Source organism: Lactuca sativa, chromosome 3 (genome assembly GCF_002870075.4).
Source record: "Lactuca sativa cultivar Salinas chromosome 3, Lsat_Salinas_v11, whole genome shotgun sequence".
Classification (NCBI taxonomy): Eukaryota; Viridiplantae; Streptophyta; class Magnoliopsida; order Asterales; family Asteraceae; genus Lactuca; species Lactuca sativa.
The window spans coordinates 28,644,203-28,662,102 of record NC_056625.2 but is presented as its reverse complement, the minus strand read 5'-3'; the positions used below and the strand labels follow the sequence as shown (position 1 = coordinate 28,662,102).

At 30.8% G+C, this 17,900-nt stretch overlaps 1 protein-coding gene across 1 annotated transcript; it reads left to right on the top strand.

The window, feature by feature from the left end:
- The first annotated feature begins 13,099 nt into the window (after positions 1-13,099).
- LOC111898510 (MOB kinase activator-like 1A) lies at positions 13,100-15,272 on the top strand. Its single transcript, XM_023894416.3, has 7 exons — positions 13,100-13,260; positions 14,027-14,075; positions 14,160-14,268; positions 14,350-14,443; positions 14,540-14,673; positions 14,777-14,940; positions 15,027-15,272. The coding sequence occupies exons 1-7, from the start codon at positions 13,238-13,240 to the stop codon at positions 15,096-15,098; spliced, it is 645 nt and encodes a 214-aa protein (XP_023750184.1). The 5' UTR covers positions 13,100-13,237; the 3' UTR covers positions 15,099-15,272.
- The last annotated feature ends 2,628 nt before the right edge of the window (positions 15,273-17,900 follow it).

The following is a 17,900-nucleotide window of genomic DNA, read 5'->3' as shown; positions in this document are numbered from 1 at the left end:
TATTTGTATTATTATATATAATCAATAATTTATTAATATACAGATATAAAACCATATTTTTCTTATCCGTTTCTCATTTTTTTAATATTTCTTTGCAAAAAGGTGCAATGAGACATGCATGGTCCCAAGTCGGCACCTATTTAATCTTGATTTCATAGAAGTACAATGAGAAAACATGACAATAAGAGCAAGTACACTATGATGACGAATCTCATTAACTTTACGATTTTAATAGAAATATAACTTTTTATTCTATAATATTATCCTAAATGATAAATTATTTCTTTTAGAAAAAATATATCATTCAATATGTTACGTAATTTAATACAAGTTTGTTTTAACTAGAATCAAATATTTAATAGAGATATATACACTAAAGTCCTAATATTTTCATCGATTTGACAAGAAAGTCCTAAATTTTATTTTTTTGACAGTAAAGTCCAAATTACCGGCAGTTTTTGACACTTTTACCCTTTTTCCGGTTAGCCGGTAATGAAGTCTTTTTTGTCAAAAAAATAAAGTTTATGACTTTCTTGTCAAATCGTCAATTATGACTTTACTATCAAAAAAATAAAGTTCATGACTTTTTTGTCAAATTATTGAAAATATTGAGACTTTAGTGTATATATCCTTTTTTTGTTACAAATTTAATGGTATGATAATCTTTAACCATAAGAGTTATTGAAACTTTCTCTACTCAGCTAGATCCTATTGAAATGCTTAACGTTTGCTTCTTGTTAAATTGTTTTTTAATCTCAACAAATCGATATTGAAAAAAAAATGGAGATAATAATAAAAAAAAAAAGAACCAGGGTTGTGTTGGCCTTTTGCAGTCCTAAAAATGGAGAAATAAGAAACTGAAAAAAAGAAACCGAAAAAAAACAAAATTGTCTTTCTTTTTCTTCTCCACATTCACACCACTAGACACGTGTTGTTTGTGTTTGTATAATCTATCATCACTTTTTAGTTCAAGATTTGGTGGTGAAGTAAGAAGAAAGTTTTACAAGGGTGAAAAGACTTGTAAAACAGTATTCTTACTTTGCTGCCAAATCTTGAGCTAAAAGGTGGGGATAGATTATATATATACATTAAAGTCCCAATATTTTTAACGATTTGACAAGAAAGTCCTAAGCTTTATTTTTTTGACAGTAAAATCCTAATTGACAATCTAATAAGAAAGTCCTAAATTTTTTTTTTTTGACAAAAAAGTCCTAAATACCGACTAACCGGAAAAAAAATGGTAAAAATGTCAAAAACTATCGGTAATTTGGACTTTACTGTAAAAAAAATCTTGTTTATGACTTTCTTATCAAATCGATAAAAATATTGGGACTTTAGTGTATATATCCCTATTTAAAAATATAAGACTTGTTTACAAAAACAACCATTGTTTTAAAAGTATTTACATAAAAAAAATTATTGTTTATTTCTTTTTGTATAAAGGTCGTTGCTTATTTTTAGAAGCCACCTATGATTCTATGAACTCTTAACTCATTAACCGGTCATGAATGTTGAGGTAAATTTGCAAAAAGAAAATGAAACTTTCATTTGGATCATCAGGTTTTAATATTATTTTTGAAAATATATTATGATATAGTTGTTTTAATAATAATTAGACACATGCTTGGCATCCGTGGTTTAAAAAAAGTCTCATAGACAAATACATCTATCAAAACCAATGTTTTAAAAACAGGTTTGAACTGTTCGGGTCGGGAACTAAGGACGAGAGTGGTTCAATAACAACTGGTTTTATGCTAATTTCTAGACCGGATCAGACTGTACTGTTTCTTCAAAAAGTAGGTTGAATCGATGTTATATAACCGGTAAAAAACAGTTTGAAACGGTTTATTGGACTTCGGTAGTTGAATTTCACTTAACCTGTTACAAAACAAACAATATCCAAAGCAAATTGAACAACTCGATCGATTAGGTTAACCGGAGTGTACACAACTTATAGGCCAATGAACACCATTGTCATTGCCATATATAAGAAAATCATTGGTTTTATATACATATATGTATAGGAAAATAGATATACATAAAAATTATGGAAACTAAGTTGAACCGGCGGTCGGCGGTCGAACCAGTTAAACCGGTCAACGAGACCCGGTTCAAATAAAAATATGTTTTCAAAACATTGATCAAACTCATTACAAGGATGTTTCCAGTGGTTTCATTTACGTTCATGGTTGGACTTTCATGTAAAATGAAAAGGTCAAAGAGAAGAGTAAGGTGTTGTTTGTTTTTTTGAAGCCAAAATATATGCAGTCTGCGGACCACATCTGCAAGCTTCTGCGGCAGAAGAGGTGGACCAAATGTCTGCGGTCTGCAATAAGAAGACTGTTTGTTTTTAACGTCTGCAGCCGTTGAAATAAATTAAATTTTCAATCTTAATTTCATGTCATAAAGATTAAAAATGTATTTTCAGCAAAAAGATAAAGAAAATAATAAAATTAATAAAAAAAAAACGGGTAGTCTTTTTTTTTTTGGTTAAAATGAGGTCTGAAGACCTTTGAAGACAGTGGCCCATATTTGCGCCAGGAAGACCTCGCGCAGACGTTTTTTGGTCTGCGCACTTCAAAGAAACAAACACTCTGCGAGGGCATATGTATGCGCGTTGTCTGCGCGGCGCAGACAAAAGTGCTTGCGCAGCTCTTCACAAAAAAACAAACAGCCCCTAAATAAGTTTAGGATCAGTTAGCTTTCTGATAAATCCTAATTTGCAAGTCTGAATTCGAGTAGGAAGCCCCCGTCGTCGTGTAGAATGAAGACATGTGATCAAGAATTGGGCTTTTTTTTTTCAAGAATAGTCCCTGAATTTTGGTCTGTTGTCAACTTCTACTCCAAACCCGTTTTCTTTGACATTTATGCTACTTTCGAAATGTTAAATTTATCCCACTAACTTGTATTTTATTTTCCATATTTGATTAATTTTATTTAACTTATTTGCATTTCAGTTTTCCATTATGCTATTTATTACCCCTTTAAAAATCCAAAAGTAATTTTAGCCCTTCAAATCAATTTATATATCAAACAAATTCTTTTAATATTATAATTATAACATTTAATCATTTTTATCATTCAAAAATAAATAATTGTAGCATTTATTTGAACATTGTATTCCCTTTATTGTCCAAAACATCTAGTCCGATTTTACAGATGTTATAATAATAGATAGTTTGTAACATCCTATTTCAAAGATAAAAAATTTTGATTTAACTGAATATTATAAAATTAATAAATAAACAAAAAAACCACTAAAATAATAAATAATAAAGAAAAATAATTAATTAAGTAATATTTAACCGGATGTTTATGAAGAAGTTAATAGAACTATTAACTTGAAAATAAGACAAGAGTGACTAAAAATGTCAAATTACCAAACTTTTTATAGCTTGCTTTGTCTTAGGTGTTGTTTGTTTTTTCGAAGAGAAAATACATGAAGTCTGCGGACCACCTCTGCAATCCTCTGTAGCAGAAGAGGTGGAACAAACGACTGTAACATTTAATAAAAAATATGTTTGTTTTTTTAACGTTTGCAGACTGCTACAGTAAGTTAAACTAAGGTGTGAAGAGGTTTGAAGCAATTGGTTTAGTGCTGACCCACGCAAAAGACGTGCAACAGTTTTTAAGTCAGAAGTGTTCAGAAAAACAAACAACTGCGAAGGGCCAAGTGATGCGCGTATGCTGCGCGGCGCAGCAATTAGACTTGGCAATCCGTGCCTGCGTGTCGTATATTTGTGTCAGACAAGAATTTACAGGACACTAATTTGTTAAACACGAACACGACATGAATTATAAAACGTGTTTGGGGTATCAAACACGAACACGACACATAAAAAATTCGTGTGACACGTGACACGACACGAATAGACATGTTTTTCAGCTGTGTTACATGAAAACACGAAAAACACGAATATACACATTTTTAATGGCTTTTTTTTAAGCTAGGGCTATAAACTAATTATTGAATTTTACGAATGGTCCATAATATATTATAAATATAAATTTAACCCTAAAGTATATATGTTTATATACGTGTTTGTATGTGTCACGTGTCAACACGAATTTGTATCGTGTTTTATACGTGTCTAAATAGGTAAATTCATGTTTGACATGTATAAGACGCGAAACACAAATTTAAAATACGTGTCGGACACGAATAAACACGAAACACGAATTTCTAAAACACATACACGGAAAACTCGTATCGTGTATCAAATTGTCAGGTCTAGCAGCAATAAGTGGGCTGAAGTAGTTTTTTTAAAAAAAAAAAAAAATAAACAAACATCACATTAGTCAATGTATTAATTGTTAGAAAAAGGGTCAATGGCGGCAAAAGTCTAAACTCGAATTGTAGTTGAAACCCTTGACAAATGGTGCCACTTACTAGAGACTAAGAAGGAAAAAGTCTAAACTCCAATTGTGGTTGAAACCCTGCCAAATGGTGCCACTTACTAGAAACTAAGAAGACGGAAAGTTTGTATTGCCAAATGACCAAAAATATTTGTGAATTAGTTTTTTTTCGCCCATTTAGAGGGTGTTTGGTTAAGCTTAAAAAATGATTTTTTTTTTTTTTAACTTATTATCGGTTCCACACCGGTATAAGTTAAAATGAATGTTTGGATAAACTGTTTTTAAAAACAAATTATAATGGCGTGGAACCGGAGATAAGTCATTTTTGATAAGCTATTAACCCCTAACTTATCAAAACTTCTTATAACTTATAGCTGTCCAACATCTCCAGGAAACATTTTTTTGGTCATTTTGCCAACCAATAAAAAGGGTTTATTAACTTATAGCATTTTGACACCGGATAAGCTAATCCAAACATTTTTAAAAACTTTGTTTTGACATCACTATAAGATAAAAAGTTAAAATCATTTTAAATAAGCTTAGTCAAACACTCGTTTAGATGAAAAACATGATTTTTGAGGGAATGGAGAGCTATGTGGACGATTTTGGAGAAGCTTTTGTGAAATAGAGAGAGTTTTAAAGGATTTGAAGAAGATTAGATTAAAGGTGTGCAAGCTTGGAAAGGTAATTCTCATCGCTAGTTTTCCTAATTTCTTCATAAAATCCCAAATTAGGTTTGGTGTGACACCAAATTCGAAAATGGAGCCTATTTATGAAATCTCTAGGAGTTATTGAGTGTTCAATTAATCATGTAATATGTTTCTAACATCACTCTTTTGCATTTTAGTGTTTGATTCATCATTTGATGGAGCTTGGGATTCTCAAACCCTAGATCCTTGATGGAATCCGAAGTTTATAAGATATGAGAAGTTTACAAGTTGTAATAAGTTTTTGTTCATGTATGAATGCTAGAAACATATGGTTAATCACCATTAAATCATTACCTCACCATAGAAGTACCAGATTCCATATCTACGGATGAATTAGTGATTTAAAGCCATAAACCATGTCAAATGTTGTACGTAAGCTACAATTAGATGTACTTTAGTTTTTAACCACTAAATTTGATATAAATCCATGAGATCTTAGCTAGTTAATGTATTTATCAATCCAATATTGCGTTCTACCGTTAATTCCAAAGTTTCTAGTAATGTTTGAGTGAAATTGATGATTCCAATGGTGAAACACTAGTGAAATGGAATGATGTAGTTTTTTTAATCAAACTAGACTTAAAATGACTTGGCATTGATCTAATGGAAGCAAAAGATTTAATAATATATATTTTAAGAGTTTTCAAAAGTAACAAAATGAATTGGTTACACTCACAGACATTATGGTTGGGTTAAAGCTTCTCAATTCCATTGACTAGCTTGGAATCGTGATGTTGGGAAAAATCATGAACTAGAATAAGAAAGTGAACTTATAAATTGTTAAATTTATTTGTATCTTAAGTCCTAAAGTGACTATTTGATGCTTTTATGGTTCACCATTAAATTTTTATATATTACCCATTCATTTTTATTAGAGTTTATAAATAGTTCTTGTAACTGCAGTTAGTTGATATATTCGTTGGGTCTTTTGTAACAGACTAATTAATGTTGAATCTGAAAAAAATAATATATGTCAAATTTAATATATTTACATTAGATTCTTTGATTCATGATCTGGAAGAATAAACTTCAATTTTAGGTTATTGATGTTCTTATTTAGACGATTTTTTCTTTATCAGTTTCTCATCCAATTTTACAGAGCGTATTATATTATTCGGTTATAAAAAGTAATTTAATATTCTTATTATGATGTAAGCCCCTTCTATCTAGAATTGTGGTTCCGCCCCAGACAACACCGTCATCGTTGTTGACGTATAACGACGACAATTTGACATTCAACGAGCTATTTCTTGTACCGATCTTAGTACCAGAGATTGATTGTTGTTATATGGAGAGCTTTTACATGTTGAAGGTAGGGATGAGATTTAGAACCGGAAACCGGACCGAAACCGTTAGAACCGGAATATATAGAACCGGTTTTGGTTCCGGGTTTAAAATTTGGCTTTATTCGGGTTCCGGGTAATCCGGGTTTGGGTCCATCGGGTCCGGGTAAACCGGGTCTAAAAACCGGAGCTGATGTTTGGAACCGGAACCACTTTTAGGGCCGGAACCGGTTTTTATGAAACGTTTAAAAGATGCATATCTCATCCGTTTCAACTCCGATTGACATACGGTTTTTTCCAACATGTATTTTAGAGTTTGTACATGATTTTAGACTATAAATTTTCCATTTTTAGTATTATATTCATTGACTTACAGTCCTCCAAAGTCGAGATATCAAAGCTGGAAGTTTTTAGTTTTTCAGTTTTTTTGTATTCGGTGAAAGGTTTAAAACATGCATATCTAATTCATTTGAAGTCGGATTGACATGTGGTTTTTTCCAACTTGTAGTTTACAGTTTGTACATGAGTTTAGACTATAATTTTGTCATTTTTGGTTTAACATTCAATGATTTACAGCCCTTCGAAGTCGGGATATCAAAACTAAAAATTTTCAAATTTTCAATTATTTGTTTTTGTACTTTATATTATGTGAAAATGTTAACACATGAAAATCTCATTCGTTTAAAGTCGGATTGACATGCGGTTATTTTCAGAGTGTATTTTAGTGTTTGTACATGATTTTACACTATAATTTTGTTAATTTTGGTTTCATATTCAATGAGTTAAAGTCATCCAAAGTCGGGATATAAATATGAAAATTTTCAAAGTTCAACCCACTAAGTAGTAAGTAATTATCAAAAATTCCGGTTTTTCCGGTTCTAAACTCACTTTATCCGGTTCCAACCTACCCATTTTGATGTTTCCGGGTTTTCCAGTTCTAGACCCACTTTACCCGGAACCGGTTCCTATATACCGGTCCGGTTTTCGGTTCTACAAAATCCAGTTAACCAGTTCCGGGTTTTCCGGGTCCGGATCCATCCGCTCCGAGTTTGGACCCACTTTCATCCCTAGTTGAAGGCACAAATCTTGGTCAAGATCCCAGTACCAAATAATTGTTCTGAAGTCATACGGTAACAAATATTCTTTGACTATGATGAGAAGTTGATATACAGTAACATTACTTCATAAAAAATAGGAAAAGTTTATTGAAAACAAAGACGTCAATGTAAAGTTTGAAAATGACAAACGAAAATATTCATCTCACTTATCATTTAAAGTTAGCCAGAGATATTAAGTTGTTTCAATGTTATGTAAAATTTTGACACTAATGTGTTTTTCTGTTCACTAGTAGCATTTACTTGAAAAATAGAATTTTTAATCTTGTTTAATTACGTTTTATTGTTTTCTTATTCATATAGATTGGAAATTAAATATGGGAAAAGTTACTTGGAGTGGTTGCATAGAAACGATGATGCCATGCATGAGGTATGTTCACTCCACCTTGTTTGGTGTCTTATATATATTATTCAAAATATGAATGTAGGGCACAGATAATTGAATAAAAGTTAATTTGTTCATTTAAATTAACATTAAGTAAAGTATATTAATTATTCAAATACGATGAATATAAATTTATGAAGAAAAGTCAATTTTGCAAGATAACCTTGATAGAAAAAAAAAATAGTGATTTTAAAAGTCGTAGGATAAATAGTTTTGGATGATACTCAAATTAAATACCTTAACAAAAAATAGAGTTTTCTTTTTTTAAAAATTAAACGATCGATATCGATAATTAATAATTAGTAAAATACTAATATATATTTGAGTAGTAATAACTAATAAGGCTATTTTCCAAAGTATGTCTATATGACTAAATGAGGCCATATGTTCACCTCTATTGAAGACCTTTCACGACGATTGGTATATTGATAAGAATTGAGCCCAATTGAGCCTAATGCAAATAAAAGCCCAATTGAAACAAAAGCGTCCTGATACGTTGATCCTTGTTATAAAAGAAAGTACATGTTTTTTTTTTTTTTTTTTTTTTTCTTATCATCATCAACTTGTAATATATTTTCTTGAATCGAATTTGGGTTTGCAACTGAGATCAGATCAAGATTATGATTGGATTTGCTACCATATATGTTAGTGTATGAGCGTGTGATATATGTCTATGTCTTGAGTGTAAGTATTTAAATTAACATGTGTGTTGCTCTTTTTCATTATTTTATTCTTGTGGATTTTTTAAAACATAAAAGATGTAATGTGATAAACCAAAACATGTCATATTACTTTTTAATAAACAAAATATTTTAATTAATACTTTTGAATTTTGATATATGGTACCTATATAGATGTTTGTAGTGGATCTGTTGGGTTTGAAAAAGAAATTCTTCCACCTTAAACGATTTTATATACAAAGTGAGAAATCTTTGTACCTAAAACTATTTATAAACAATTTTAGAGATAGGTATATTCTTTTAAATTATTAAGTGTTAATATTCTGAATTGCAAACAATAATAATGCATGTGAAATGACCATATACAAAATGAGAATATATAAACAGACATTTATGATTTTAATGCTTAAAACATGACCATCCTCTCCACCTTCACACTTACAAAATGTCTTTAATATATTTTTTCATTTAAATGTGTGTGTGTGTGTGTTTGTGTGTGTGTGTATATATATATATATATATATATATATATATATATATATATATAGAGAGAGAGAGAGAGAGAGCTAGGTTCAAATATGGATTGACATCTATTGTGTGGACGTGTGGATAATACTATTATGTGAGAGTTACAAAGAAAATATGTTGTTTGATAATATGAATACATTCAATCTTATATGATTATTTTAATTATTAAGCATTTTCAAATGTGGATTGAGATCTATTATGTGTACGTGTGGAGCTCTGGAGTCTGTCAGACCCACTTGCAATGACGTATGCAGTGACGACCCAGCCACCACGACGTGGTAAACCGTACCACGACGTGACAAAGGCAAATTTTGCCCTATAAATAGATTTGAAGGGTCAGCCGAGTTTGGTTGCTCAAATTCTCTCATCTCACTCATATTACCTCGATTTACGTGCAAAGAAGTACCCCCGAAGCCCCGGTATCATCTCGAGACCCAAAGCAAGTCCCGAAGCTCGAAGATCCCGCGAAGAAAAGAGTTTCCGAGTCGAAGCTCTGCCCGCAAGAAGCCCGGTGAGTGAAGTGAACCCAGTTTCACCGAAAAATACTACTTCTACAAGTCGTAGTGTCGCCCGATCATCTTCTGATCAAGTGAGTGTGTAGTTAATTTCTTCTAACACACAGATATGAAGTATCTCTATAAAATATGTGTTATGTGTTATATGTATATTATATCATTATTCGAAATGGGTAAGTGTGTGTGGTTGCTTTCTATTAACACACATATATAAATTATACTCTATAAAATACGTGCTATTTGAATATATACTATTTGTCATGTGATATGAGTGTCGAAAGAATTTGTTATACAGGTTTTATGTTGTATATAAACAAGTAAATTTTATCTACAAATATGTGGGTAGAACATGGGTAGATAATAATGTGTGATGAAATAAAAAAAATGTTGAGAGGCCTCGATGTCATTGTGATCCAGTCATCTAGCGGAATTTAGATGACAACCACAGACTCTCTAGACAGTCCCGTGGAACACCAACAGGCTCAGAACTTGTAGGTGTTAATGAACTTGGGTATTCGTTCGCTGTATTCCATCCCCCTCGTGGTTGCCTTATTTGACATATATTGTTGGGAAACCCCTGAAGCATGTGATGTCGCCCCGATGAAATATTCTTAGACTAGGTCCCTTGTGAAAGGTGTTTAGGGATATAAAGTGAGAATAACGAGAATGGATAATTGGGTTATTGTTGGTTAATGAAATCAAACTAATTATTTATTGTGGGTTGAAAACCCTATATGCTCACCAGGCTCCCAAGTCTGACCCACTCAGTTTTCTTTGTATTACAAGTAGTGGCGCCAGAGCATAAGTTGGATGACTTGTCAAGTTATTTTTGGATTATAGACCTGTTGTTATATTTAATTGTTGTAAGGTTTGTATTGAAATGTTTATGCTTTTGGTCTGTTTATCGAAACATGACATCCCGAGTATTGTAATATAATGAAAAATACATTTCTTTAAGAAATGCTTTGGTAAATCTTATTTTAATCATATTTTGTTTTGGGAACAAATTCCGCAACTATTTTTTTTCAAAGGATTACTCTGAAATTATTTTAAAAGCATAAATTAAACCGGTCTTTTCTGGTCGTGATTTTGGGGATGTCACACACACACACACACACACACACACACACACACACATATATATATATATATATATATATATATATATATATATATATATATATATATATATATTATAACCAATATTAATAATAAATAATTTAAAAAAATAGTATACTTATTTATACTTTTAATAAAATAATAATGATAAAAACAATAATAAGGTTTTTGTTTGCAGAAAAGTCCAAATATTTTGGTTCATTTTACAAAATAATCTCAAATTAATTTATTACCGGTTCCAACCGGTCAAAAAATGGCTAAAATGAAAACTTTGTTGGTTTTTAGGATTTTTTCATAAAAAAATTAATTTAAGACTAAAACGTAAATTGAACCAAAATTTCAGATTTTATTGAAGATTCTCCTAAAAGAAAGTACATGTTTTTGCGAGAGAAAGAAGATAAATCAATATCATTAAGAATTAAGAGATATATAATTATAGAGAGAAATCTATAAAGAATTTTGAGTGAGAGAAATTTTAATTGAACTTAGATTTTACATGAAAAAGAAAATTTCAATAACAATAAATTGTTAGAAGTAACCACCATAAAGATGGCATAGTGGTGATTACTTGATATTAAACTACTTCAAAATAAAGTGATTTTAGCGTTGAATCTCACAAAGTTTCAATCTTGGATATGGTTTGCGATTCAACTTTTTTAAATAGAAATAGTTAAAAACAAGCATGTTTGTTCATATTTTCAATAAAGTGATTCTTACATTTTGAAGGGTAAATATCATTCTCTCTACCACCCTTCGAACCAATGAAAGTGATTTTATAGTTAAACCTAACGACCTCACTTTAATTATCATCTTCTTATATACCAGTTCTCCCATTCTTATCGCTAGAGGAAGTGTGATATAAATTTATATGTAATTGGATGTGTAGGTATCTAGTATTGAATATATATGGTCAATGCATTAGAGTTAATAAACAATTACCAAAAAAAAAAAAAAAGATTCCACGATGATTTTCTTCATTTATTGGGAGTTTTTGTTTGCATTGCTCGTTTGATTTTCTTCATTTAGTGGGAGTGTTTATTTGCATTGCTCGTTTGTTGTTAGTTATGAACCCATTTATTTATGTCAAATTTGTGTGGATATGTGGAGATCAATTAAAATAAATAAGGAGTCAATGTTAGAGAGTGTTTGTAGGTCTTGATAAAAGAGTGTGTTTTCGGTTAAATTCAAATTGTTTGATATCATATTTTTTGCCTATGATTCGGTTTTATATCCTCTTATTCGATCCGGGACATAACCAATGTTGATTCATTCAGAAATGATTTGGTCTAGATTATCAAATAACCCTTATATTGTATTTTGGAAATATGAATTCAACATTAGAAATCTTAAGGTGAGTTGCATATGCATTTTTAGAAACAAACACCAACCAAATCCAAACAAGTTTTATGATATTATTATAAACCCTAATCATATAAAAGAATATGAAATTATTATTTTTCCTTGATCCAATATGTGCTTTGATTGAATGTTAGTTCAACTGAAATGATACCGTAAATTTTATATTGTTTAGCAATCTACCATAAACTTTTATGTACATAAACTAGATAAATTTGCTAGAATGAATATGTTCATTGTCATACAAAACCGACGTAAATTTTATATTGTTTAGCAATCTACCATAAACTTTTATGTACATAAACTAGATAAATTTGCTAGAATGAATATGTTCATTGTCATACAAAACCGACTGATCATTCCAAATTCCCTATCTCTTTTTGCAGATAACAAATTTAGGTTTTGTTAGTTCTTGATATATATGAAAATGAGTGTTGAATCAACCGTGGATGCCTAATAAGCTTTTTTTACTACTTGTATATCACAACACTATTTGTTATAACTTTATAGTCGGTCATAATACGAACATACAAACAATAATAATAATACAAACTAGTTGGGGAATTTTGCGTGGTAATTTTCTTGTATAGAGATTTTAATGACATTAAAAGCATCAATATTTAATGGTGTAATGTTGATGTTCAACTATATCCATAGAAGATACAAAATCGACATATATTTAATGATCATTTAACACTTCAAAAAGAAATAAATAAACTCTTTGGTTTTTCTTTAAACATGTTCTATTCATGATCCATGCCCCTTTAGATTCTTTAAATTAAATTTCGTGGGTGGGGTAGCTACCAAAATCAAAAGTGTGTAAATTTGGTTGCATCATAGAAAATAGCAAAGTTGTCTACAAAATTAAATGTTGACTGTTATAATTCATTAAATTTTATAGACCTGAATAATAAAAATCATATGAATATTTAATTGTTATAATTATTTCTAAATACGTAATAAGATTATATGGTTTAATTATTAAATTAGGGGAATAATTTCCGGAGATCGATGATTATTAGATCTGAAAAATAGTATTGAAACACTTGTCAATTCATGAAGCTGGCAGAGAAGTGGGTATTGGGTGCGATCAGAGTGCGTGACAACCCTTCTCAACGTTTCCACTAAACTCCCCCATTTTCTGCCCTCAAAATCCATCAAAGATTCTTCTCTGTGCGCTCTCCCTAGTCATGAGCCTTTTCGGTCTCGGCAGGCAAGACAAATTTCTTCAATTCTCAATCTTGTTTTTCAATCAGATTCCTTTTTATCTGTTTTGTATGTGTCAAGATTTAGGATGCATTGTTTTGGCATTTATTGATCTGGGTATCTCTAAATCATCGTGATTATGGTTAATTTTTCGTGTTTAGATTGAATTGATTCTCACTTACCTTCTTTTACCTTCCCTTTGTTCTAAACAATAATGAAATCAGCTTGACTTTTATTGTACTCTGATCTCATTTCAACTTTCGAAATTACGTACGCATACTAAATCTTCGATTAATTAATGACTACATTAAACTTTATATCATCAACTAAAGTAAACGACTGGTATTAATCGGGAAGTCAGTCACAGGTCATGCTTTGATTCTTTTCGAAATTGGGGAGTTTGTTTTGGTAAATATTAGTATTAGGGATCACAGAGTGCTGATGCTCATTGAGATATCTTGATTTGGGAATTTGTTAATTCGTGGACAGTGATTTGGCTTGATCAAAGTTGGGGGCAAATCCATGGTAAAAAAAATGTCCATAAATGGATCATGCGATTGATTGTCTGAAAAATGTTTTCTATTATTGTGGCTTTTTATAGAAGTGAAATGTTTCTTTACTGATTATATCATAATGTAAGTTATTGGGTTTAACAATGGTTGCACAACAAAAAATGCATCAAATATTACAATTTTTGTAAGATTATTCATCTATTTCATCAAGTAGCTGTGTTATTATGTCTCCTGAACATAGTGAAAAATGCCTAATTTCAGGAACCAAAGGACATTTCGTCCAAAGAAGAGTGCACCTTCTGGGAGTAAGGTTAATCATGCTATTTACATTTCATTTTTAATTTCCTAAAACTTGAGGAAAAAACTTTAAAAATAAAATTCTTTTTATTTACAGGGTGCACAACTAAGGCAACACATTGATGCTACTTTGGGTAGTGGAAACCTGAGGGAAGCTGTGAGACTTCCTCCTGGGGAGGATATCAATGAATGGCTTGCTGTCAACAGTTAATAAATATCCTTCAATTCAGACTTTGGATCTAATTTTGACTTTTTGAGTTTTGACTTATGGTATTCTTGATTTTCAGCTGTGGATTTCTTCAACCAGGTGAATCTTCTCTATGGCACCCTAACTGAGTTCTGTACACCAGAGATTTGTCCAACTATGACTGCGGGTCCCAAGTATGTATTCAAGATTGAATCTTTTTTTTTTTTTTTTTATTGTTTACACAACCAATATTATCTTTATTTAAACAAAAAAAAAATAAAAAAAATCAGGTATGAATATCGATGGGCAGATGGTGTGCAGATCAAGAAGCCTATTGAAGTCTCGGCTCCAAAATATGTTGAGTTCTTGATGGATTGGATTGAATCACAGTTAGATGATGAATCCATATTTCCTCAAAGGCTTGGTATCCCATTCACCACAATTTGCCTCTTTTAATACAACATTTAGATTGGATTTTGTTTATAAATTAATTGTTAACGAGATAATTTATGAATTATCTTTTTCAGGAGCACCATTCCCAGCCAATTTCAGGGACGTTGTGAAAACAATATTTAAACGGTTGTTTCGTGTATATGCTCATATCTACCATACACATTTTCAGAAGATTGTGAGTCTTAAAGAGGAAGCCCATCTAAACACATGTTTCAAGCATTTTATACTATTTACATGTGTAAGTTTTCTCCAAACTCAATTCTGTTCCATAAGTGGGTTTTGTGGGGAAATGAAAATCTTTTTTTTTTGACTTTTGATATGCAGGAGTTTTCATTGATTGACAAGAAGGAGCTAGCTCCACTTCATGAGCTTATAGAATCCATTGTTACTTATTGAAAGAAGTTGGTGTTGTTTTCATTTCATATACTTTACTTGACTTTGATTTTATTCGGGAGCTAAATAAGTTGCTGTGGTTACAAAAGTTGTGCTAACTAAGATTGTTGTTTACTGGCTTGTGTTGTATGCTTTTATTTTTATAATGCATAAGGTTCACTCGATAATTGTATGGAATGTGTCATGTGTTCTGTTTCATTCTTGCTGATGATTGAAATCTAAATCAATATCTTCACAATTCACATGAAGAAACCTAATAAACTATTGATGGCATATATCAGACAACACCCAATGAATAAGGTACAACTAGTACCATTTATTACAACGTACAAAGTACAAACACAACAAGTAGAAGACTGAACAAAGGCACACACAATGTACATATATCAAAGCTGAATATATGAATGCCTTTTATTATCTATTTTTTATTTTCAAAGCTGAATATATGAAATAATAAAAATTACACAATTGCTCTTTTTTTGTTTAATTTTACTTTATTTTATAACTTATATGTAAAGACATATTATATATATATTATAAAAATAGTAAATGATAGTGGTGATGGGTGGTGGTAGAGGCGGTGGTCTGGTGGGTGGTGGCAGAGGTGGTGGTGGTGGAGGTGGTCGTTTTCATATGTAATGTTAAAAATAAAAAATATTATATAGCTGCTTTGGTTTGTAACATTACAAGAAAACTGCATAAATGGTCTGTGTGGTTTGAATATTTCTTGGCTAAGGTCCAAAAATATTTTGACTAGCAAAATGATCACTTTTTGATGGTTTAGCTATGATTTTGATCCTTATCTCGTTAACTTTAATAGATATGTTGTTAATTTTTTTAAATGACAATTTTACTCGGAGACCATTTTAGTAGTATTGTCTTTTTATCAAACTATTATTACCATTTTTGCAGACCTACTTTTTAATTTTATTGGATTATTATATATTAACAAAATTTTATTTTTAAGATATATTTATATATAGATCAAATTTATTTAAGGGATTATTAATTTATTTTAATTTTTGTTAATTTTTTAATCGTTTTCTTATTATTTGGAATAAAAAACGCCAAAAAAAATACCCACCCTTCTTAATTTATTTTAAATATTTGGAAGATAACACATCAGTCACAACATCACCAACCATCACCACCGTCAGACCGCCTCCCTCTTCTAATGTTTACATGTAAGAACACCACAACCGATCAACATTCCTTGTATCTTTCTCTGTTCTTTCGTTTTGTCGGAGCTCGAAAACCACCACCACATGTGTCCTCCATTCTAGCCTCTACATAACCTTATACCATTGAAGCTTCAAACATGCACCATTAGAAAAGATTTGGCAGCTTCTATTAGGTTTGAAAACCCTAAATCTAACATTGTCGTCATCGATGGCGGTGTTGGTAACAAATGGACGACTGGAGGCTATTTCTTTTCATGGGTTTGTTGCGCATTGTGTAGGTAGTCGACAGGTGTAGTTTTCGTCAAGAATGACCGACTGTAGGCAGGGATAAACGATTTCTAACGAGATGTTGCGACAAGGCAAGGTGGTAGAAGTCAATATATGGAGCAACTAATCAAGAATACTTGGACTAAGACCTTTTGGTGGTTTGAATGGTGGTGGTTGTAGCAGAAAAAACAGAAAACAATTGGCTTAGTGACGAATATAGAGACTTACGAAGGACCGTGAAGAGGCTGATGGAGGTGGTTATCGGCAACATTGGGTGGAACATGTTGGTAAGGTTTCTGTCGGACGTTCGGTGAAGGTGATTAGTGGTGGTCTTGACGATTTTCGATGGTGGGAAGCAGCGTTTTTGCGTATTCCCTAAACTTTGTGGTGGAACTAATAAATTAATATTATATATCATAAATAAATTAATCAATGAAATAGAAAATATTTATTAATATGAAAAAAATTAGTAAAATAATATTTATTAGAAGGGGTGGGGTCGGTGGGATATATTTGGGTTTTTTTATTTAAAATAATAACAAAACAATTAAAAGAATATAAAGAAAATTTTTAAAAAAAGTTAATAATCTAATATATATATATATATATATATATATATATATATATATATATATATATATATATATATATATATATTAAAAATAATATTTATTAATATAGAATAATCCAATAAAATTAAAAAGATGGTATGCATAAGTAGTTTTTATAGTTTGGTAAAAAGACAACTACATAAATAGTCCCTCAAGGTAAAATTTTCATATTGAAATAAATTAACAACCTTAGCTGTAAGAGCTAATGGGGTGTTTGGGAGTGTTTTTTGAACTCTAAAAGTGTTTTTAGATAAAAGTGTTTATTGACTTTTTTTAAAAAGTCAATAAACAGTTTAAAAAAATACAAGTTTTACATGTTTTTTAAAAAGTGTTTTTTAAAGCTTATGGAAAAACTATTTTAAAAAACGCTTTTGAGTTTGACAAATAAAAAAGACAAGTTTTACATGCTTTTTGAAAAGTGTTTTTTGAAGCTTATGAAAAAACTATTTTAAAAAGCGTTTTGGAGTTTGTCAAACACTTTTTTTGATTTATTAGTTTTTCAAAAAGCCAATAAACTGTTTTGAAAAACAATCCCAAACACCCCCTAAGAATTAATGAGATTGGGAACAAAACCACAACCAAACCATCAAAAAAATGACCATTTTTGTGGGTCGAAATATTTTTGGACCCATAGAAATGTGCAAACCACCAGGACCATTTCTGCAGTTTTGTCTAACATTATCAAAGTGAGCTAACTGCTTCAGAGTTTAAAACCAGCTAAACGCACTAATGCAAGTACCAATTAA

Bases quoted from the DNA above. Each gene is read 5' to 3' on its own strand.
- LOC111898510 (XM_023894416.3), top strand. From the start codon at position 13,238: ATGAGCCTTTTCGGTCTCGGCAG. The intron at 14,269-14,349 runs GTTAATAAATAT...CTTGATTTTCAG, and splicing joins TGAATGGCTTGCTGTCAACA to CTGTGGATTTCTTCAACCAG. The intron at 14,444-14,539 runs GTATGTATTCAA...AAAAAAAATCAG, and splicing joins ACTATGACTGCGGGTCCCAA to GTATGAATATCGATGGGCAG.